Genomic DNA, 24,038 nt, shown 5'->3' on the forward strand with positions numbered 1-24,038 from the left:
ATGGTGGTTGTTGGATGGCAGGTGAGTTCTCTCACACCCCTGTTCTATGTCATCCAGGGAGTGCAGTGTCCACTGCTCTATTTGGGCACCCACCTCTCTGCCACTGATCTGATCAATTAGACTGACTGGCAGCCCAGGGTGTCTGACTGGTTGTGGGCATGGATGAAGCTTCTCTGGTACCTTCCCATTTGAGGGAGGGCTCTAGTCATCAACCAGATGGTCCTGTCCATGCTCTGATGCTGATTCAACACCCTGACCCCACCCCCAAGTATCCTGGTCAGACTCCAAAGGAAGAACTTAGAGATCTTCTGGCTGGGAACGCATTGGGTCTCTGCAGGTATCCTGAACCTCCTTCTGAGAGAGGGTGGGCAGGGTCTGTTTTGCATTCACCTCCAAGCCCTGCAGAGACTCTTTTATAGTCTGGCATGGAGCCTGCTGGCACACACCTTCCTCCTCCACCTTTGAGGGCTTTAATATGACTGGCAGTTCTTCCATTTCCACCCAAGAGATCTCTAGGTGCTCATTCTATAAGCCATCCATTTTTCTTGCCTTCGTGTCCCACCTTGTCATGAAAAGGCAGGACGTTTTACTATCCAGAGTGGGTGAAGATGCCCAGTGAGCTAGCCTTTATTCTGTAGGCATATCTATTTGAAGAACCTCTGAAACTTTCAGAGGTAACCTGATTAGATAGACCTCTATGTACTGTATGCTGTCTTTGAAGGACTGCAAGTCCCATGATGCAGTGCTTGGGGCCCTGTTGGACTGGGCAGAGCTGTCTGAGTCAAATACTGCTGTAGGGCGTCGGTGCCCTCCATTTTGTGGGCAGGGAATTGGAACAGACAGCGGCCACTCCCTTTGGGTCTGAGCTGAGTAGAAGCTGTGGCAAAGTCCTGTTGTTGAGTTGCCAAGGTTGAAGACAGGCAACCATGGTTAATATTACACTATAACTGACAACTTGTTAGCGCTGAGCCCTAGGTCATGGACGCCTTCTCCAGAGGTGAGCACTGATAGAGGAAGCTGGCAACTGTTAATTGTGCAGCAGATCTGAGTTTGGCTAACAGCCAGTTGAGGAAATGAGTGCATCACCTCTGTGTTCTTGCTCTCTAATGCAACAACTGTTACTGCCAGCTAGTACTGTGCAACCTAAGCTGATCACAGTACAAAATTGCCTCACTCCTTGTTTCACATGGACTGCCTTTGCCGGACTTACAAAGTGCTGGCCTGAACTCCCGCTCACTCAGCACGCCAATGCAAGAGAGGGCCCAGGACTATAAGCATAAGGGAGAGTGTGCATCAGGGATGCCAAGCGTGTTGGTCAGGGTTATGTTGCAAACTGCTGTTGAAAGCTGCAGCCATTAGCTGACCTATTGCAGCATCACTGAGTCATCTGGTGTAGACATAACAACTTAATCTATATTAATCTGTTGCATTTTCTATTGTATGTTGTTAGGATAACTTTTAAGTAAAATTGTGTTGGTTTTATTTTGGGTGTTTATTGCCTGCATAAGATCCATTATTTATATTTTTGTTCCTTATGGCAACCAGGGTACACCCCAGGTGTATAGAGTGCCAGTCTAAAGATTTATAGGAGTAAGAGGACTACGGCAAAGGGGTGACTAGTAGATTCCCACATAATTCCCTATCTCAGATGGGACCGCTCCCCCACCCCCCAGGATCTCCATTATCCTTAATGACATAAGGCACCCAGGCAACATGCTCCTGAATAATCCAGGAAGGAAAGGGGTGTTAAAATTCCACCCTGGTTTCATGGCCCTCTGGGGACATAAGTTGGCAACTCCTCCATGGAACCATAAACATAGGCACGTTGCTAGCACAGTTAATAGAATCTACTGATACTTGACCCTTTTGCAGCAAGAGGGAAACACTAGTGCATATCTACCTAGTGAGCAGTTCCTTTTTCAGTTCCTCGAGAACCTTTTGCTGAGGTTCTGGCTGCACTTTTCCCCACATCTCCTTGTTTATGCACACTCTACCCATGGCCCCACAAATGTAATGCACTTCTTCCTGGCTCTGCCCAAGATGGCCATCTATCAATCCAGGAAGAGGAAGCTCAAGGGGAGGCTGTCTACAGCTATGGGGACTATGTATGATCTTTACTTATCTCAGATATCTGGGCAGAGTTCTTCTGGGCAGCATACACTGACTTAGACTCCTTCACAGATCATTGGGAGTTTTCTGCTCAGTGTTCCTGTCCAGTACCCTTATTTTGAACCATGACCCTCATTTCACTCTTCTGTTTTCTTATTTTTTGTTCCTCAGAATCTATTGCTCTTGACTGAGTGGGAGGGCCTTTAGTTCTAGATGGATTTAGGTCCATCCTCCCAGGAAGCAAATAAGCTAGATGTATCTGACAGTAGAATTTGGGAAGGAGGAAGTGCCTTCTGTAATTTATCAGTCATTCCTGTAGACATAGGGGAGGGGAAAAGGAGTGTGAACAACAGAAGGAAGAGAAGAAATTAGAGCCAACAGTGGAGAGAAAACCAAGAGATGAGGAAAACTAAAGTATATATAGAGAGAAAGCCCAGTCACACACAGGAACTGTTTCCTCCAGGAACTCAGTGCAGGAAGTCTAAGTCATTCAATAAAGCAGGAAAAATAAAATAAAAATGACCACAGGAAAAAGGAAGAGACCGGTGTCCTATTTCTTTTGGCATGAAATTGCTTCCGGATTCCATCTGCTTTTCAGAAGTGGATCAGGATTCCCATTCGGTTACCTTCCACCTGCGTTTTTGCACCTACAGTGATTTCAGCTCTTCTCTTGGAATCTCTCTCTCTCCTTCCCCTCTCAGATCTCAGTCTTGATTTAATTTGACTATAGGTTTAGCAAAAATCTACCCATCCTCTCTAGGACAAGCCAAAAACAAGTGTGAAAAGCCATGAGAGGGTGGGGGACACTAGGCGGCTCTATAAGACAAAGCCCAAATATCAGCCCTGTCCCTATAAAATCAGGACATCTGATCGCCCTGTAATCCCCTCTCCCAGGCACTGCCTCCCAGACGGTTAGGGAGCTCGGTTCCTCCTGCAGCTGGAATTGGCCGGACACACTTCCCTACCCCCCGCCCCGCAGCAGGAGAGGCCCCATGACGCTGGCAGAGGGGAGGGTCCCCAAGGAATCAGCAGCCGTTCCCCAAACCCGCAGCTGCCCCCCCCCAGCCAGCGCGGGGGCCAGCCTTTAACCAAAGCTACTTGAGCTAGGCGGCTCGGGTCCCCTCCCTCCTTGCCCGTTGGGGGGCGTGGCCTGAAACGGAGGAGCCAGGGCGTGCCCTTCTAACTCAGGGAGGCGTGGCCAATCCGGAGATGCGCGGTTCCACTCGGGATGCCATTGGGTGCAGCCTGCGTCACGCCAGCCAATGTGCGTTGTAGCGCGGGCTCTGCTGGGCCCTCATTGGCTATAGGCCGGGTAGCGGGGGCTGTGACGTAGAGGGCCCGCTGCCCAATGGGCATGTGGTGTGGTGGTAGAGCCTGAGAGAATGCGGGTGCGCGCCGGCGGCTGTTTTGCCTTTTGGGGGAGCGGACGAGCCCGGCTGCGCCCTCCTGTGACCATGGCGCTGCCCGGCAGTTGACGTCTGTTCCCACCCCCCTCCCCTGCCCTCCCCTCCCCTCCGGGTCCCGGCTCAGGCAGGCGGCCGCTCCCGGACACCCCCGCCCCTCCGCCCGCCCCTCCCCCCTAGGAACAGGTTGTAAGAGAAGCGCGGGCGACTTGCAGCTGCACCGTGAACATCGGCATCGGCGGGTGAGAGCGGGGGTCGGCGGGGGATGGGGAAGTTCGGGGGAGGGAAATCCTTGGCCGGGAGGGGAGCTCAGGAGGAGCCAGCGTGGTGCATCAGGATGACTTCTTCAGGGTGAGGGGAGCCTCTGCTTGACCCCGGACTCCTGGGCACCGTGCTCCGCTTCCCGCTCATGGCCGAAGTGGCTGGTCCCTGGGGCACCCCGTGCTGCTGGGTGGGCTGGGGCCAGCTGTGCGTCTGGTGGATAAGCTCCTGGACAGGGTCCTGATGACTTTCCTGGTGCACTCCATGCTAGTGGGAAGATAAAGGAGCCACGTGCGTTATCACAGCCTTGTTACTGCTTCTTGCCCCAAACGAACCTGGTGGTGGGCGAAGGCGCTCCTGTGCAATGGGAGGTTTTCCACTGAAGTTTAGATCATTGATCTTGCTTTAAAACGAGTGTTGAATTTTGCAGTAGCTGGTCACGCTAAAGTTATTCTCTTTATCACTGTTTCAGCCCCAAGATGACATAGAAGTTGAAGATGGATTTAAACAGTATGATGGTAAGACCCTGCTTATTGAACCATCCATGCAGAAATTGTAACTAACTCTTAACAAATGAAACTAAATTTCTCCATCCTGTGCCAGCTGCTTTTCTTGTGGTGACTTCTGTGAGGTGTAATGCTTAATCATTTTTCTGGGCTTTTGTCTTCGTTATGAGTGCCTTGGATATGGAAGCTATGATGAGTACCATCAATGCTTGGATGAAGAACCCGATCAAGTTTGAACGCTCGCATGGCATCAATAACACGTTGGATGCCAAAATTTTACAGTATTTAGAGAAGAGAGATGAAACAATCCATATTCTTATTGTAGAAGGCTTCCTTCTTTACACTTTCAGATAATTAAAAACTTACTGCTTATCAGTCATATTGTAACTGATGTGATATGTATTTTATTTTCTATTAGGTAAAGTTGCAGAAAGTCAAAGTGTGATGCTTAAAACTAGAGCTGGGCCTGATTTTTCTGTTTGTTGGTAGTTCCGAAAAATATAAAAAGTTGGTTTGAAACAAATCTAAAAATTGCAACAACAAAAAAGTTGGTAAATTTAAAAAAAATTCCATATTGGGTCAAATGAAACATTTGACCCAGAACATTTTGTTTGATATTTTTAAAGGGTAAGATTTACAAAATGGATCAGGAGGAGGTGGTACCCCCTAATAACCTTTGGTCAAGTGGTTAGAGAATTCAGCAGGGGTGTGGGAGGCCCAGGTTCAATTCCTCCCCTCTACATCATGTAGAGAAGGGATTTGAATGTTGGTCTCCCACATTGCAGGGGAGTGCCCAAATCCTCAGGCTATGGGGGATACTGGAGCCAGGTCTCACTGGCTCTTCCATTGAAACTCTTCCACTTCCTGTAAATGGTCATTGGAGCAGGGTCTTGAAAGTTGGTCTTCTACCGCCTTAGTTAATGCTGTTACCACTAAGCACTTTCCGTAGCCCAATGACAAATACTTTCAATGGTTACGGCTAAGCTAAAAATATAGAATGTATCTAGCTCTTAGCGTTTTTCAGCGGTAGCTCTCGAAAGCATTTCACATTCTTCTATATTTCGCCTCACCATCCTCCTGTGAGCTAGGAAAGTAGTATCCCCATTTTATAGATGGGAAACTGAGGCACTGAGAAGCTAAATGACTTGCTACTTGGATTTCTCAAGTCCTAGGCTAGTGCCCTTATCCCTGACCACCCCATCTTGCTTTGGCCATTTTGTGACTGGCATTTAATTGTCAAACTTGCAAATAGTTTCTGGTTGACTGAAACTGCAGTTTTTATTAATAAACCACAATCTGGAAAAACTTTGCTCAGCTTTGCTTACAACTTAATCCTAAACTTTAAAGCAGCATTTAAAAATTAGGAATTGTTATACCATGGCCAGATAGCCAATTGGGTACCCTGCTGACAATTGCCAGTGATAAATACATTGTGTGAAGGTGTAAAAATCCCCACTGATGATCTTGCTACAGTTGCACCTCTACTTCTTACTGCAGACCAAATAGAGTAACTTTAAAATGTATAAAAACTAGAGAATTTTTTTTCCAGACCATTGATTGAGATATTCAACCCTTGGTACTTTCTTTCCGTTCCCTATGAAGAATGCAAGAGGAGGAGGAGGTAGGCTTTGATTTTTTTTTTTTAAATTAAGTAATAAGGTAATATGGAAACTATTACATTTAATGTATAAAGCTTTATTTGTTCAGACCGAGGTAGAGAGAATGCTTGAGAGAGTCTTAAATTTACAGGATTAGGTATTTAGTTGTAGGCTCTTTGGTATGTGAGGAGTTCTTGTAATGCTTAGTTCTAGCAAGACGCTAGCTAATGCCAAAAGCCAATGATTGCATAACTGAAATGAGCCCAAAGCTCAAAGGGTGAGAGATGCAAAAGAACCAGTGAAGTCTGACTTCAGGTAATCTCTTGCCATGGTCTTCATTATTGTGTCTTCAGGATTTAAGAAATACCAAAATGAGAATAGTTTTCTTCAATGGTAGAATTACCCATGAGTACTCTACTGTTTAAAATTAAATAGTAGACTGCTACCTTTTCCTTTCATTGCTTTCCCAGAAACTAAGGTTTTGGGCCTTGTTTAGGGGGGGATTTGACCAAATTTCAGTCACTGGTATAGTGATATTAATGCAATGTCCCACTGTAAGGAGGCAAAGCACTTTTTGCATGGTTGGAGTTTACCCTCTCTTGAAAGCTGGTTATGCTCCTCTGGTGAAAACAGTTGCTTGGCTTACCTCCACTAGCAGCTGGCCACTCTTGATGTTCAAAACATGAAAGTTTCTAATCTGCCTCTTATAGTAATGTAATGCATGATGTCCACAAGCTACTGCAATATTTAATATGAACTAATATTGTCATGTAATAAAGGTCAGTTGATATAGACTTCTGATAATAATCTGTCACTTAGACTCAGAAGATTAGGGTTAGAAGGACCTTCGAAGGTCATCTACTGCAACCCCCTGCTCAAAGCAGGACCAACCCCAACTAAATCATCCGAGCCAGGGCTTTATCAAGCCAGGCCTTAAAAACCTCTAAAGATGGAGATTCCACCACGTCCCTAGGTAACCCATTCCAGTACTTCACCACCCTCCTAGTGAAAAAGCTTTTTCTAACATCCAACCTAGACCTCCCCCACTGCAACTTGAGACCATTGCTCCTTGTTCTGTCAGCTGCTACCACTGAGAACAGCCTAGCTTCATCCTCTTTGGAACCCCTCTTCTGGTAATTGAAGGTCGCTCTCAAATCCATCCCCCCCCTTCTGCAGACTAAACCAGTTTAGTTCCCTCAGCCTCTCCTCATAAGTCCTGTGCTCCAGACCCCTAATCATTTTTTTTTGCCCTCCACTGGACTCTCTGCAATTTGTTCACATCCTTCCTGTTGTGGGTGCCCAAAACTGGACACACTACTCCAAATGTGGCCTCACCAGTGCCAAATAGAGGGGAATAATCACTTCTCTCGATCTGCTGGCAATGCTCCTGCTAATGCAGCCCAATATGCTGTTAACCTTCTTGGCATTAGGGCACACTGTTGACTCACATCCAGCTTCTTGTCCACTGTAACCCCCAGGTCCTTTTCTGCAGAACTGCTGCCTAGCCAGTCAGTCCCTAGTCTGTAGCATTGCATGGGATTCTTCCGTCCTAAGTGCAGGACTCTGCAGTTGTCCTTGAACCTCATCAGATTTCTTTTGGCCCAATCTAGTTTTTCTACATCACTCTGTGTCCTATCTACTATGCCCCCAGTTTAGTATCATCTGCAAACTTGCTAAGGGTGCAATCCACTCCATCCTCCAGATCATTAATGAAGATGTTGAACAAAACAGCCCCAGGACCAACCCCTGGGGCCCTCTGCTTGTTACTGGCTGCCAACTAGATATCAAGCTGTTGATCACTACCTGTTGAACCCAGTGATCTAGCCAGCTTTCTATTTATTTTATAGTCCAGTCATCCAATCTATACTTCTTTAACTTGCTGGCAAGAATACTGTGGGAGACCGTATCAAATTTCTGCAATTTGACATACCAGTCACATTACACTTAATTATTTTTTGTTTTGTCTTCAATCTCTTGGCAGCTGATACATATCTTTGACAAAAATTTAGAGAATTAATATCAAGATAGCTAGGTTTGATTTGGTGGTGGGTAAAGAGATTGAGTGCACTGTATCTAGACTTCCTACCTCCAAACAAGAAATACTTATGTACTACTGTCATAATTTCTAGTTCAAGGAACTACACTACCAGATCCTCCTGGATTATTTGATGGCCATGTCTGGCCCATGTATGTTAAACATAAGAAAATAATGGAAGACCTCGCAGTTGATGTGGGTAAGTATCTTGGATAGTGGAAGCTCAAACCTCATGTATGGGGAAGTTTTTTTTTTTTCCTACTGGTTGCTCTGGGAGAGGGTGTACAACTTAAATAACTTAATGCAATGAGTAGAATTGAAATAGTGATGTAGGTAAAGTAGTTAAACTTTGGGATTGGTCTAGTTCATGGCCTTCGTTTAAAAATAGGATCTGGAGAGTTGATAGTATTTCTATGTTATCAGGATGTTTTTGTCTTCATTCAGAAATGTCTCAATTTTAACACATTTTTAAGTGCAATTGGATGGAACAAAATCAGAGAAGGAGCTGTTTAGTTAAATTTATGGACAGATCCAGAATAAGATTGAGAAACTGCTGATTATGCAGGTAATAAAAACAAACTTTGATTAAGCATCTCATTGCAATAGCAAACAGGCTTAATATTTCTAAAACAAAGTGACTTTTTTAAAGACTTTCAGAAACTGAGTGATTAGCATTTATAATCAGTGGAAGGGGGGTCTGCTAGTGTTAGCAGGCAGGAAAATGTAAAGCTATCACTTGTGTAGACAATTGGAAATAAGCTTTCCAAGTGTATATTGTCAAACATGGACATTTTTTTTTTTTTTTTTAAACAGAGATAAGCAAGTAGCTGATGGATTCCTGTGATATAAAAAGAAGCCTGGTAACACTAACTTTTTATGCATACCAGAGGTTGGCAGTTAAGTTTCAGCTTCTGTTAAGATTTTCTTTTCACTTTTTAAAATTGGATTTTGTTCTACTGTCACCTGAAACTCATGGTGTTATGTGGCCGTGATTAAAAACATTTCCCATTCAGGAAGTCTCTCTAGCTTGTTCATGCTTAAAGTTAGAGACAAGCCTTCATATATCAGATATAGAGAAAAGTAGTTGGGTTCTTGGAATGGGCTTGTATTTTAAGATTTTATAGGTTTATGAAGGCTTATTTTAATTTCTTGAATCTGATAGCACAGTTGGAAGTACTATGGTAGTGTCATTGTCACTGAGTCCATACTCTAAGGATACTCTGTATCCTTTCTACTATTTATCTAGTATTAATTCTTCCCAACCAATGCTAAAGGAAACAGCATAACATCACCTGAGATTCCATTGGACAGCACTGATATATGATAGAGGCATGTAAACGTGAAGAAATTCTCATTAAATTAAATGGTTTGTGGTAAAATGGAATTCAGTTGTGGGGTTAGAGTGAATGGATTGAATTTTTCTAAAACTTAAAAGCATCTGCTATCTTTGATTAAAGAAGGGGATTGTTGTGAAAAGCAATAATGGAGAAAGTAAGGCTACTTTGTAATACATATTTTTTACTCCTATAATACATTCCCCCCTTCACTTACAGAGGAATGTATTATAAGAGGAAAGGCTAGCAGTTGGCACCTAGTTTGACATCTTTATCACTGTAACAGTATTCAAATTCTAGCATTAGCAGAAGTGACCAAACAGGTTAGCAATGGAAGATGTTTGGTTTAAAGGAAAGCCATTTTCATTAGCACAGAAGCATCTGAAGTAAACAGGTAAAACAGAGAGAAGGGATTTGAAACTGACCACTATCTATACCTACTAAAACTTGATCCTCCAGTGCAGACTTTTAAAGTAAAGAATAATGTAACAAACTATATTACGCTTGTTTACTATTATGGAATGTGTCCTCAGGTTTCCTGGCTTCCTTAAAGTAGTATATAGCCTATAGAAAGATGACTGACTCTCAATAGTAAGTCTTCCTTCTTCCTATTTTTAAAAGAGGTCTCATAACTTATTGGGTGTCAAGAGACTCAGCTCTTACATCCATAGAGGCCAGTTGTGTCCAGTTCTGGCTGCCACTCTATAGGTAAGACATGGACAAATTAGAGAGCCCAGAGGCAAGCAACCACAAAAAGGTCTAGAAAACCTGACTTAGGAGGAAAGGTTTAAAAAAAAAAAAAAAAAAAACTGGGCATGTTTCTTCTTGAGAAGACAATGACTAAGGGGGCACTTGGTAAGTATGCAAATATGTTAAGGGCTGTGGCAATAAATTCAACATCTAGAAGCAACAGCATGCATGCCTTAGTTACAAGTACACAAATTAAGGGAAGGCAACCATTAGCATGACACAAAAAACCATGAATGCCATGAGAAACTAATCAATAAAGGAAGTCTCTCATCCATCAGTACTGCACACATGGCTGACCTTCCCCTTTCCTGGGCTGTCTGAACTCCAATCAGGATGAACAGAGGCAAAGGCCTTTTCTGTGATTAGGGCTGAAACCACATCTTCCTCTACATAACTTCAGAAGAAACTAGATGACACGGGTGGGTGAGTGATGACAAAAAACAGCGTTAAACCATTTAGCTGAAAATAGGTAAATTTATTTTATGCTAGATAATTAAAGCTCCAGTGTTTTGAACTGAAAATAGCATTTAAATTACTTAACTGCATATGAAGACTAATAGAGGTCTTACAATAACAGGAGAATATAAAGTTTAAGTGATACATTTAATATTGGAAGGCACATTGCAGAGATTAGTATGTAGCTCCCATCCTTTCATGCTGACTTTTGTGTGTACAAAATAACAGTAAACCAGATCCAATAGACTTTAGTAACTCAACTTACTTACTTATAGGGGATCTTATTAAAAAGCCACAAAATCAGTTATTCAGAGTTAGGTTCAGACTCACTCCTTTGTGTTGAACAATACTCTGTGTGGCAATAGCTTAAGTACCTATCATCAGTAGAAGATAACTGCCATCCTTCCCACCCTACTGTTTCACCATTAGCCACAATGACACTTAAGAGGGCATATTACATTTTAAATTTTGAATTCAAGATTTAATCCTCAGCAGAAGAGAAACCTTGCCTTTATGATACACCAAATACAATATCCACAGCAGTATCTTACTCATACAATTTGAGAGAAAAGATGTGTGTTTTAAGAATAGTTCCTTTTCTTAGACTTAGTGCTGGCCAGTAAGCAAAGTTGACTAGATCATTATTTCATACCAAGATGCAGCAGCTTTCTTATAGGAGCAGGTCCTCCCCAATAACCTCTATGGATAGAGAGGGAAAAAAAAAAAACAAAAAAAACCTCTTAGCCAGTGTATCCTACATCAATTATACAATCTTTTTCATTGCTACTGAATGAACTATATTATTTATGGCTTTTAGCTACCACCACCAAATACTTAAAAGAAAACTTAAAGCATTGTAACAGGGTTATTTTTGGATACAGTTCCATGGTTTTACTAGTAGTTTCAATTAGCCATGCAGGAAACTAATTAAGAGTTCTGAGTGCAATGGCATTTCAGTATGATAATGTTTCATCACCAGCATGGATTTGGGGAAAACTATTCTTGTGACTGCATAAAATGCCTAGGATGATCAGAAACAGTCTTGATCCTTTTATATCAAAGTGGGAATGTTTGGTATTGCTAGATTTGCCAGTCAAAATAGATTAGATAAATTATATGGTGCTAATATGAAACAAGCATTCTGATTAACATAATCTGCTCTTTTTAAACCACAGAACAGCCTGTTGCATGGGTATTATGTGTATAATTTGAATAGGGCACCTCAGAAGCCAAAACTAGCTTATATACTTTGGGGTACTTACTTTAGTAGTCCATTCCAGTAAAGAAAAGGCATTAGATCAGCTTTCATGATGTACATGAGCATTCTCTCCTTACTCTGGTCAATGGGAAATGTTTCCAGAGGCTGAGAATTGTAGTCAAATTCAGCTAAAATCACTCGATTGTAGCCTGTTACAAGGGGACAGGAAGTGTATCCGTCGTACTACAAGGAAAAGTATCTTTCATAATAATGTACATTTTACACAGAAAGTTTGAGTGCTACAAGCAAGCTCTACCTGACTCGGGCTTATCCCAAAAAACATTTCAAAATGAATTTTGAGCTTGTGAAAGATTGCAGCATAAGTGCATTAAAAATTGAAGTTTTCAAAATCATAACAGATACAGCAATGCAAGTTTCTCTGTACCAACAAGCCTCAGCCCTGATCAGGAGCAGGAATCATTCAGTTATTTTGGGGCTGCCAAAAACATGTAGTCAATGACAGCATGCTTGTGGCTGGGAATTGATTTAACAACATTTCCTCACACGCTAAGAACTAGACAGGAGCTTCTGTACTCCCTAATACAACAAGAGTACATAAAATGTAATTAAAAAGAGGCACATTCAAAACTCCTGAAAAAGGATACTTTTCCCATCCAATAAGTAATTAGACTGTTGAACTCATGGAGACAAAGAATTTAGCATGATTCAGAAAGGGATGGGACATTTATATGCATAAGAATAGCGGGAGATACGGCTAAAGCAACACATCTTGGAATGGATATTAAAACTCAGGCTTGAAAGCACAAGCCTATCTATTTCAATCTCTATTTAGACGGTAAACTCTTTGGGGGGCAGGGACTGTCTTTTCTATGTTTGTATAGCACTGAGCACCATAGGTCCCCTTCTTTGGTTTGCCCTTAGGCACCACTATAATAGGCAGAATAAATAATGACTATTAGATGATGCAATCAAACCGGGGGAGGGGGGGCGCGGCGTGGGGGGGTGTAAAGAGGAGAGGGAAGAAGCAGATTAAACAGCTGCCTACTCTGAGGATCCCTTTGAAGCATCTGCAGTTGGCCACTACTGAAGCCTGACAAACCTCCCAAATGCAAGGGGCGTTTCTTTGACCTTGCCTTCTAACATCAAGATCTAGCAACTTGTTTAATAAAAAAATTAAAATCCTACCAAAACAAGACACTTCACTGCTCACACTTCTCCCACAAGGGAGGATAACAGAGCGAACAACGTAACAATTGTGTGACACTGCTTAATGCTGTGATGGTAGGCAATCAATCAGATACTACAATGATAAACAGTTTAACATGCATAAGATAAGATTCTCTTATGCATGTTAGGTCAGCTCAAAACATCTCTTTTGTTTATTCTTCCTATTTAGTAAGGCAGTAAATCACTTATATTCTTGGAGCTAGATTAGGGTTTGTGAAAGGGAGAAAACTTAAGCCTGACACAGACATTTGTGTCAATTTCTTTTTAAAGGGTCTTCCCTCCCCCCACAGGTAGTATGCAGCTTGCTAGCTTTTTTAACTTAAATTCAGGAGTGAAGAACGTATGATTGGATGGAGGAGAGAGTGGTATACAATAATACCCTGTCTGTTCTTCAGGGCCTCTTACAGCTAATAGGGGGACAGATAACTAAACTAGCAGCACATGAACAATTAAAAATTGCTGTATTTTAAGAGTATACCTAAAATATAAGCAATATGCACTACCCACTTTTTATAAACAAGTGTTGGAGGATAATTCTAATAAGGCAATTATTGAGAAACATTAAAATACCTTTTTAGTTGGCAATTGGTTCTTCATGATCAAAGAAATTGTTTTATCAAGCACTGCAGACTGGGCAGCTACATAAGAGATAAAAGTTAGTTACACAACTTTGGCTACATAGCAGAAAAATGCTTCAACTGCAATAGTCTTTCCACTGTAATATGGTGATAACATAGTTCATGGAAACAATTGTACAATTCAGTTTAGTAATAAAATTCAGGGTATTTTTAAAGTTGTATATTCAGCAGTATAATTGCCTAGTTGGACTTCATATTTGTGTATTAAGCTTTTTCTTCATTATTTCTATACAGATAAGATAATGGTGCATATTAGTAAAGTTTGAACTTCATGTTTGGGGGAAGAGAAGGACTTCTCTAACTTCAAAAATATTTTTGAAGTTTCATGCTTAAGTTCCAGTAGGCTGATGTTATAAAAACAACACGTAATGTCAAAAAGGAAGCTGTGACAAGCTGTGGTAACATGGTCTGTGGTGGGTTAGTTCAATACATCACTCATTGTAAGTGCACATTCTTCTTATGCCAATAACTATAATGTCAGTGGCCTTAATCCATTGTTGTATTTCCATATTCTATAGCCACAGCATTTTACATGCAAATTTTAACAATGATAGCATATGCCTAACATCCATTTTGTACATTTCAAATTAGGTGACTGCAAGCACAGAACATGGGATTGACTGCGACAGTCTTAGCCCTCAGACAGCATATGCATGTATTTTGAGACACAATAAGCAGTTGCATAACTGAAGAATGGAATAAGTGAAACAGTGTTATGTTCATTTTCCATAGCTTGTCACACTGTCTGTGCCAGAGAGACGAATGAAAACTCACATCAGATTTATGTCGTGGGGGATGAGTATGCCGAAGTTGCATCTTAAGAACAAGATCCACAGGTTTTAGCTATTATCTCTATAGTCCATATTGTAAGTTTTGGGAAACAGTGTTACTTTGAAAATAAATTAACACTTTTTAATCATTACAAGCCAGTTGTACTTTGTCAGAAGTTTCTCTCTTACCTCAAGGCTGAAGTCTGTCTTCTGAAAAATGGTCTAACTGGAATATGCTAGTGTAATTATTTTAAGTCTTCTTACTGAATGTTTTTTTTGTTTTTTTTTTTAAATTACTTTAATAGTTAAACAACAAGACTGATTCATACCTACAGCTGCAGCGGTTTTTGATGTTGGAAGATTGGTGCAGTCTCCAATGCCAAACACATTATGATATTTCTTGTGTTGCAGAGTTTCCTTATCTACATCTAACCAACCAGCTGCATCTGATATAGGATTATTCACGAGTACATCAGGTGGTCCCATAGGTGGTGTTACGTGAAGCATTTCATACTGGGCAGAGAAAGAAACAGATAGATGGAATTCAGTAAACACATTAAAAGCTGATAATTTTATCATAGCAGGTCAGATGTATGGTGGGATGAGGGGAGGAAATTGAAGAGTGGGGGAGAAAAGGCTCTTCAGCCTTGATTCAGTCAAATATAAGGTTCAGGTTCTGAGGCCTGGTCTACACTAACAGTGAAATTCGGCGGCAGCTGATGGGAGTTATGCAATCTATGCAGAGTAGCTTGCGTAACTCCTGTCGACTTCAAACTTCTATTTAGCACACTGTCTCCACTGCGCTATGCTGAAGAGAAATGTGTATCCATCGACACAGCACTACACTTTTTGGGGAGGTGGTTTATTAAATTGACTTCTGGATCGATTGAACAGGTCTTCATTTCCACTCAAATTGATCTAGATAAATTGACATGACAGTGGCAAATTTATCACAGTCAGTGTAGATGTACCCTTAGTATTTTTGAGTGCATCCTTGCTACATGCTTTAAGATCCCTAGCCAGTTACTCATCCACTCCAGCTGTGCTATTCACAAACAATTTGTCATAGTTTAGCTTCCTTTGATCATTCAACTACACCTACTGAGAATGGAGATCCTGCTCAGAGTTCTATGAAGGAAGGGACAATATTACCATTTTAGCAGGAATAGCTCCAGTGTTTGCTTCCATGTTTGAAGTCACTCAGTTTTCTACATGCTCAAATATACAGGGAGGTATAGGGGAAATCTCAGTATTTCAGTGGGCAGTAAACAGTGAAGGCAGAAGCAGAAGACAACTAAACTAAAGGCCTGAAAGCATCTACCTTACTGACCTGATAAACCTCGGTCACTCCAGGTTTGTCCAAGTTCTCAAATACAGCTTCTTGTTTGTCTGCTCGAACCTCAATGAGGTTGTGTTTGTAGTTAACAACAATATTCCTATCCTTAATTATCTCCAACAAAGAATTAGCATACTTCTCAACAGTAAAAATTACTCCAAGCGAAGTATTGAAGATGATGTTGGCTTTGGGACGTTTTCCTGTCTGGGTAGAAAAATTAATTTAGCAGTGAACAGAGTACAAAAGCAGTAGAACTTGATAGAGACACTACACTATTGTAAACGAGCTTATCCTGTGTAACTAGCAGCTCTGTTTTGAATGGTTTCCTATATTGACATTCAAATAGTTAAAATGTATATTGGAGCCACACCATCTCAAGATTTGATCCCCTCAGCTATCATGTCAAAGACTAGGTAAGGTCGGCTGTCCTTTGGGTGAGACTCCAAGGAAAACACTGGTGCCACATGAAGTGGGGTAGCAGTGATTCATGGATTATCACTATTCTATGATTGAGTATTAAGCAAGTACCCCAGCATAAAATTAGGGAGCACAGCATTTTAGATGACATGTTAAACTGAGGGTTTAAACACTGGCCCATTAAAGGTCCCCTGTTATGGTTTGCTAGAATGTTAGCCCCAATGCCTTGGCCAAACTCCTATCTGGGTATTGCATTGTGTTTACACAAGATTCTCTTTGTACTTTCAATTGGGTACAGTCATATTCCTACCTTCACTTCCTAAGCTGTGTGGTGTGTATTTCTAATAGCAAGTGCATTTAAGTGGCTCATGTCACAGGGGTTTGTGCGTAGTATGTACACTACTCTTGCTTAGAATGAAAAGTGTTTATATAAATACAAGATATTATCTTTGGTATGTAGAATAAAGATATTGAACATTAAAGGCAAGATCCAGGTTCTGGTATAGCCCCTTGGTGCCACAAAGCTTGATTAACTAGCCCGCTGAGAATTCCCACTGCATGGTGGAAGGAGGCATGGTGACAGTGCTCCTGCACTCCATCAATTCCAGGCAGCCAGAAAGCACCAAACTAGGAGCCCAAACTAGCCAGTGCAGTTCTGAGACTGCTGTAGGTTATATTGGAGACTGAATTGGCTCTCTGCTGATCACAGCATCATGGAGTCACAATGGTAGCTTATAGTATCCTTTGTTCCCACTGCCTCAGCTGCACTGAACCCTAGTGATCTGTTTCATATTGACAGATGCTCAGGAAAGTTTATCTGCAAACCAATTAAGATTTAAGTTACAACAGCTTTTTCACCTCAGGGCTTATTAGAATTACAACATGATCCCCATAAAAATCAGTCTGATCTCTAACAGTAGTAACAGGAATCGGCAGGGAATGTGATGAAATATATACCTTTCTCAGATAGGCCTCTGACAAGTACATGATTTTCTGAGGAGCCCCTCCACATTTCACCGGAGTGTTTGGATAAGTAAAGATGGCATTTCCTTCCTTGAAGTCCTGCAGAGCCTTCCATGTTTTCTCTACTGTGTGGACTGAATAATTGGAACCTATTTTAGGATAATTAAAACCCTCAGGCAAACCTTTGATCTACAACAAAACAAAATAAGGCTTTTATTAAAATTTAACTGCCACAAATGGATGTAAAATCTTCCCTTAGCTTCTGATATTTTGTAATCTATAACATAAATCATTTGGGAAACCAAAGTTGTTAGCTAGAGGTGGGTTTATTTTCCACTGCACCTATGTACTTAGTTTTTAAAAAGGGACCATGTGAGGGGGATGAATGCCCCCAACCTAATGTTTGTGAAAATAAGCTGTACAAAGCAAGAAGCCCAGTATTAATGTTTCCATGATTTTTTTTTTTTTTTAAAGTGTAATAGTTGTAATCAAACATTGCTGGCAGAGTGTATATGTTTTTATATACATCAAATACTGCAGCACTGGCTAGCGCACAGGAAGAGCCTAGAAGTTAAACCTGTTCATTCAGTTTCAACAATGAAAACTTGAAAAGAAAAACAAATAGCATAAATAGTGAAAAGTAAATTTGACTTTTTTATAAATATTTCAGTTGTCATCTGATGGTTGTTTGTAACAGAAGAAAGAATCTTGGGCATTTTTTAAAATAAACTATTTGTATCCTGCAGTGTTTCATCACTGCTGTATTTGAGTACGTCATAATCAATTTATTCACCTTCACGCCACTCTTATAAGAAAGGGAATTATTTCCCGTTTACAAATAAGGGACTGAGACAACTCTCCCGACACATGCATATAAGGGACTGAGACAACTCTCCCGACACATGCATAAAGGTTTGCAGCACTGGGACCTATGCCAAGACGACGTATGTTCTTGCATTTGTAGCAAAGGCTCTGGAACCACTTGCTGTGTGTTAAATTATGCCCACACATACATTTTTGCAAGATTGGGAACTAACAGTACTGTCTTGTGGGTTTTAATTTTCATCATTATTAAACTCCAATAGTTTGAGTTCAGCTATAAAACATGATTAAACAAGTGATGACTGATTTTGCCACACTGTGCTTTCTTTGGGTGTTCATTATACTTGTCTATCAGGTTATGCTACAGAAGTGTTTACAGAAGACATTGACAATCATTGCATACAGTTTGGTTTCGTTAGAAAGGATCTGCGTAGGAGGTAATTGACTTTAGATAAGCAACAAGCTGCTTCCCACTCAAGAATGATGGTTCAACTAATTGTTTCCACTGTGCCTTTAGAACTACCAGAGCGCCATTAGAATATCATTTTCCCATTTATCAGACGTTATGCCACATGCTCACCCAGGCTTACAACATTAGATGCAGATCAAACATCTGCCTCCCCTCCCCAATATCTAGAGGACGTAAGGCTCCAGGCTGCTCTTGCCTGATACAATGTGATGAAACTTTAAGAAGAAAAAGTGGTACTGGAGAAAAGTGGTGCTCGATTCGCCCCCAGTACCAGTGGAAGCTACTGCACGCTAACACTACCTTCCGAAATGCTCCACTATGGGAGTGTCAAGTTTCAGAATAGGTTCCATGGTGCCCCTGCCACCACCCGCCAATCAGCATATACTGCTCCCAAGATGCAATGAATCAATGTCTCTCTTGGATGTCCTTGCCAATCTTCCATGCCTGGCCCTGGTTGATCAGGGTTACAGGCAGCTGCACCACTTTCAAATCTCCTCCAGGCAGAATTTCTGTCAGTAGGGGCCTGCTGGTGAAAGCTATGTAGTGAATCAAGCCTCATTTTCTCCATTAAATCATTGGACCTCTTGAAGTCCCTTTCAGTCCTACATTTTTATGATTCTACAATTATTTGTGTGTGCAATACATGCATCTGATCCCTGTTGAAGGGCACAATGGATCAATAAGATTACAGTTTTGTTATGTGATTAGAGAGAGGTCATTTATGTTGAATGGTTTGAGAATGGCCCCAAACTGAAGTGCATACTAGCCAGTGCAATTTCGAGTATCTATAGATAGAATGAGACATCAAATATTCATTAAAGACAGTTATTACTGAGAGAACTATTAGGCACACTTAATATACTGTATTGAAAATTGAAAAGCCACTACATTTAGAGGATTACAAAAGTATACAGTGTAATGTCTAGGTAATTAACACCCGTAAAACTGTATTTGGTTTAAAAGTAAATACCTTTTCATAATGCAGCTGCAGCCCCAGGGCAATTATCAAATATTTGTAAGATATCTATAGCATAAAGAAAAAACACAACAGATGTAATTTTAGATATCTGTAACTTTACCTCACAAGGTTAATTTAAAAATCTGACAATTAATAATGAACACTAAGGCTGCAACTAAACTGACGGCGGCAAAGTCGCCACCGTCAGATCCATTTCTCCGAATCGACTGAGCGGTCAGTGAAGACCCACTCAGTTGATCCAGAAATCGACATACTAAGACCACCTTCACAAGCGGCGTACTGCTGCGTCGATGGGCGCAGTGCAGTGAAGACGGCGCGCAGAAGAGAAGCAGAGAAGTCAACGGGAGTTATGCAAGTGTTTTGCGTAGCTTGCGTAACTCCCGTCGACTGCTGCCGAATCTCAGAGGTAAGTGTAGACAGGGTCTAACTGTGAGATAAGATAAGGTATAGAACACAAGCCAAGCCTTGTATTATAAGCCATATGAGTGATTTAAAAATGCATCATTGAAAATACACTAAACATCCAAAACATTTACACTATTGTTCAACAATGTAATTATTCCATATTTTGCATTATCCAATTCACTAAAACAAGTTTGAAAACATGCTGGTATGTGCCACCTGCAGGGAAAAGCATCTCTTGATCTGGAGAGTTTTTTTTTTTTTGTTTGTTTTTTTAAAGCAGAGAGAGAAGCAATTGTTACCATACAATCAACATAACGTATTCTCAGCACGTTTTCTGGACTTGTTTTAATGAACTGGATAGTGCATCATGTCATTGTCATAGTACCTGTACAAGATGGGAAATTCATTTATAGGAGCAGACTACAGAGGGAAAGCAGAAGTAAGTTTTTCTGACACTATGGTAAGGCTCACCAATATCCATCATCGTCACTGTTACCTTTTTGTCGTCCTCTAAACGGATGCAGTTGTTGTCTGGATCCAACTCTTTAACTTTGGACTTGATCCATTTTACACCTGAAGGAATCACACTGGCTGTCGAACGTTCAGACTTTGCCAGCTGTTTTGCACCAGCACCAACCAGTGTCCAGAGGGGTTGATAGTAATGTTTCTGAAAGAAAGAACTCATGTCTCCATGAGCCAGCCTCCATTTAAACAGCTGACAGTACTGCAGAGACACTCACTGAAGCCTAGGAAGAGGGAAAGTAGGATAAAGTTCCTCTGATGATCCCCTATAGTGCTAGAGGTATTGACTGCCTTTGGAGCAGAGGAGAGCTGGTTGTGATGCAGTGCATTAGGCATGTAGCCCTGGACCCCACAAAGATACTTCGCAGAAGATAAACTCTTCAGTCACATCACAAAGGTCAGAAACTTGAGGGCACAGTTGAGAAGTTGTTCACCAATGTATTGGTTGCACAACCTAGCCCCAGGGGTGTGAGTAGTGTAAGCAGATGTCCCGATTATATCAGGACCATCCCGATATTGGGGGCTGTGTCTTACATAGGCTACCTATTCCCCCCCGATTTTTCACACTTGTTATCTGTCACTCTACATGTGAGACCTCGGGCTTCCTCTCTGAAGTAACAATGTATCGGATTGTTTGAACCTCCACCAGAACACATCACATTTTGTTCCTAATGCAAGCGGTATAGACAGATATGTACTTTGTAACTCATCACACACGCCATAGATAAAGGCAGTTATTTAGGGTGTATTACATGGTATTATCCTGCTGGGAAAACAGAGTGGGTTTTAATTCTAAATTGCATAAAGGAGGGAAGGTGCACGAACAAACACAAACCAGCCTCTCAACTAAAAGCTAGTACCGCATTCTCTTTTTACCTCATGAGGTTCAACAACAGCCACATTTCCAGCTCCCACTTTCCGCTTCATCCGAGCGCTCATGGTGATTCCACCGCAGCCACCACCGAGTACCAGCACTTCATAGTAATCCTTCGCAGCACATCTGGCTGCAGTGTGCAGTTGGAAATAGCCCATTTTCTGCACTCCTGGCCTAAGCAGGTGCACAAAAGAACGGACACAGACGCAGGTGGACACCACGCCCATGTTTGACATCTTCAGTCAGTGTGACTCTACTAGATAAGGAAAGGCATCGGTCAGAATGAATGGAAAGGAGGGACTGCAGGTGCTGAGAGAATGAATAATGGTTGGTTGGTAGGTAATGGATTCTAGAGTTCACGGTAATTGACTGTGTTGTTTTATTATAAGCACCACCCAGAGCATGGGCGAGGCACTCACGGAATGAATATTTTAATAACCAAAATAACACACAAGCCTTTTATTTTTTTCTTACGTGCCAAGACCCTGCTCAGGCTTTGCAAACCATTACAGCAGAAACATCCGCTTTTCTGCTGCTTTGGGGGATGTGTTGTTATCAACTCTTGCAGGAGAAATGAAGGACCCTCAGCTTGGGTCTTGACAACTAAGGAAGCAGAGGGAATTCAGTGGCCCTTAACTGTTTTAAGACCCTAAACCAATTATGTATTTTAAAAAGATCCAGTTCCTTGTCTACAATCACTTTTTAGCATGTAGGTCAGCAAATTATTGAGATATGGGCATGGGTTTGAACTTTGTGTCTGGTAACACTCCTTAAAGGACTAAAACAAAAGTGAATCAGAATCATAAATACAGAGTTCCAGTTTAAAGACACAGCAAGTTACAAAGTATTACCAAGATTTAGCTGATCTTTTATTGCAGTTATCAATATCAACATACATGACAGACAAAAAAGCCAAACTATGAGAATCTTTTTCTCTTAGAAGTATGACACCCTTTGATATTTTGGATCTACTAAACACAGATGGGGGATACTTTTTTTTTTTTTTTTAAACCTTTTCAATAGTTTAATCATTGCATATGAGATAGCAAACTGTTTCCTATAAAGCCATACTGTTACCATACAGTTGTTGCCAATTCTTACAATTTTATCAAGACTCACAATATTTGTTTTTGTTTTTAAACTATATTCCCAGCTCCTGAAGTCATGTCATTAGATGAAAATCTCAGCATTCATTTTATAAAAGAGGGGGAGTAGGAGAAGTATGTTTCTGGGCCTCACATTTGCAGAGAAAAGCTTGAAAATACTAACCCTAAAGGCTCAAAACCCAGAAAGCAAATAGAAAAAAAAAAAATATAATGAGTGTTGGGTTAATATCTCATGATTTTTAAATGCTTGGAATTGGCAATACTGATCCAGTCATAGTTTGCATGAGATAACACCATGAGTTAATAGTTAGCAAACAGAGAACCACTGATTTATTTGCCCTTGAAAAATATCCTACTTCTTTGAAGGAAAGTGATGTTTCCCTGTGGATAAACTGGAAATCTGAGATATAATTTTGTTAAGTACCATAGATCTCAATTTGGAAGTTTGAGGGGCTACACAGTTACTAATGGGCGGTATATTTTAGGAGTCTAGTTTGCAGAAAGGTTTCAGGCCCCAGAAGGCGAGAGGCTCACTGGAATAAAAAAAAACCCTACTTTCACTTTACAGGACTCTTTCCTGTGGGCCTAGTACAAATAGCAATTTTAAAAGGTAGACAAACTACCCAAGCAAGGGGGACAAATTGTTAAGCCTTAAAAAAAATGAAAGTTAACAGGAAATGGCAGTTCCCATTCTCTCCAAATCACCAAGGCAGATTACAGGAGAAGTCTGAGTTCTGTAACTTCATGATACAATATGTTTAACAGGGACAGACTTTCCAGAATGTCATGAACTGAGCATATTTAGGGTCTCTACATTTGTAAAGATCCTTGTACAAAAATATATTGCAAACCCACAGCTACTATTTCATCAGGGCAAAGACCAATTTCTGTAAGGTGCTATGCAATGATAGTGTTATCCTCTATTTGGCTAATGGAGTTTAAAAAGAGAAACAAATCTCTACCAAAAAAATAAATAAATAAATAAATAATTTCGTAGCTCTAAAAAACCAAAATGTGTTTTACCTTTAGTCACATGTCCTACTAGATTAAAAATGTAATATTAACATTTTTATATTGTTATAGGGACTGTTAATACAAGAGAATTTCATAGGTGTGTACTGTATATTACCATGTACAAATCCATTACTGCTGTTTGTGATCGAGAGTGTAAAAAAATTTTAGTACATGAATAAATGAATGTGAAAGAATTTCACAAAGTATTGCAGAAAGATAGACCCTGGCTAATAACACATCATCCATAATATTAGGCTGCATAAACTGCATTTATGCATTAGCTGGCATAAACAATGAAAGAGGAATTGCAGAACACAAAAGATAGATAAAACTAAAGCAACAATAGTCAGACTACTTAAAACCTACTGAGCTATACTTTAGCGAATATTAATATGTCCTTTAACTAGTGTCTTTTAAAATCATCATTTGAAATAAGCTAATGTATACAAAATATTTTACTTTAAAATAGCTTTGCACAACATATCAAGACAGCTATGCTTTATGCATCCCACCTAAATTTAAACTGCACCTTCAATAATGCAGTATCTAAAATATTTTAAAGTTAATTTCAAACTCAATTTTAGATCAAACCAGTCTATTTCTGCACCTTAACAAAACCAACGAACAACTAATTGTTTTATGCTTCCAGTTTTAAAGTTGCTGTCACTAAGAAAAAAGATTTTAACAATGTTTTTAGTAAAGTTTTAAAATGTCTCTCCTCCCCTCTTCTGTGGTTTGTCATTTTGCTGTCATGTTCTTTGGCAGCTACTCAAATACAGCACATTTAAAACCATTACAAAACCTGGGTCACAATCTGAGTTGTAC

The 24,038-nt window shown here is 40.7% G+C and overlaps 1 protein-coding gene and 1 pseudogene across 3 annotated transcripts in view; one reads left to right on the forward strand and one right to left on the reverse strand.

The window, feature by feature from the left end:
* LOC137158279 (nicotinamide riboside kinase 2-like) lies at positions 1 to 14,455 on the forward strand (annotated as a pseudogene).
* SQOR (sulfide quinone oxidoreductase) overlaps positions 10,451 to 24,038 on the reverse strand; it is a 22,203-nt gene continuing 8,615 nt past the window's right edge. For 2 of the 3 annotated variants that reach the window (XM_067555771.1, XM_067555769.1), the window contains exons 2-10: positions 21,096 to 21,349; positions 20,194 to 20,364; positions 19,284 to 19,337; positions 17,017 to 17,211; positions 15,637 to 15,846; positions 14,636 to 14,819; positions 13,469 to 13,536; positions 11,715 to 11,893; positions 10,451 to 11,151 (exon numbers count right to left, since the gene is read on the reverse strand). In XM_067555771.1, the coding sequence (XP_067411872.1) occupies positions 11,094 to 11,151; positions 11,715 to 11,893; positions 13,469 to 13,536; positions 14,636 to 14,819; positions 15,637 to 15,846; positions 17,017 to 17,211; positions 19,284 to 19,337; positions 20,194 to 20,364; positions 21,096 to 21,329 (1,353 nt within the window). In that variant the 5' untranslated portion in view covers positions 21,330 to 21,349 and the 3' untranslated portion in view covers positions 10,451 to 11,093. Of the gene's footprint in view, positions 11,152 to 11,714; positions 11,894 to 13,468; positions 13,537 to 14,635; positions 14,820 to 15,636; positions 15,847 to 17,016; positions 17,212 to 19,283; positions 19,338 to 20,193; positions 20,365 to 21,095; positions 23,985 to 24,038 lie in introns of those variants that run through there. The other variant, XM_067555770.1, reaches the window with a different exon arrangement.

The sequence above is a fragment of the Emydura macquarii genome, unplaced genomic scaffold (assembly GCF_026122565.2).
Source record: "Emydura macquarii macquarii isolate MOO-44397 ecotype Brisbane River unplaced genomic scaffold, CSIRO-AGI_Emac_v2 contig_1644, whole genome shotgun sequence".
NCBI lineage: Eukaryota > Metazoa > Chordata > Testudines > Chelidae > Emydura > Emydura macquarii.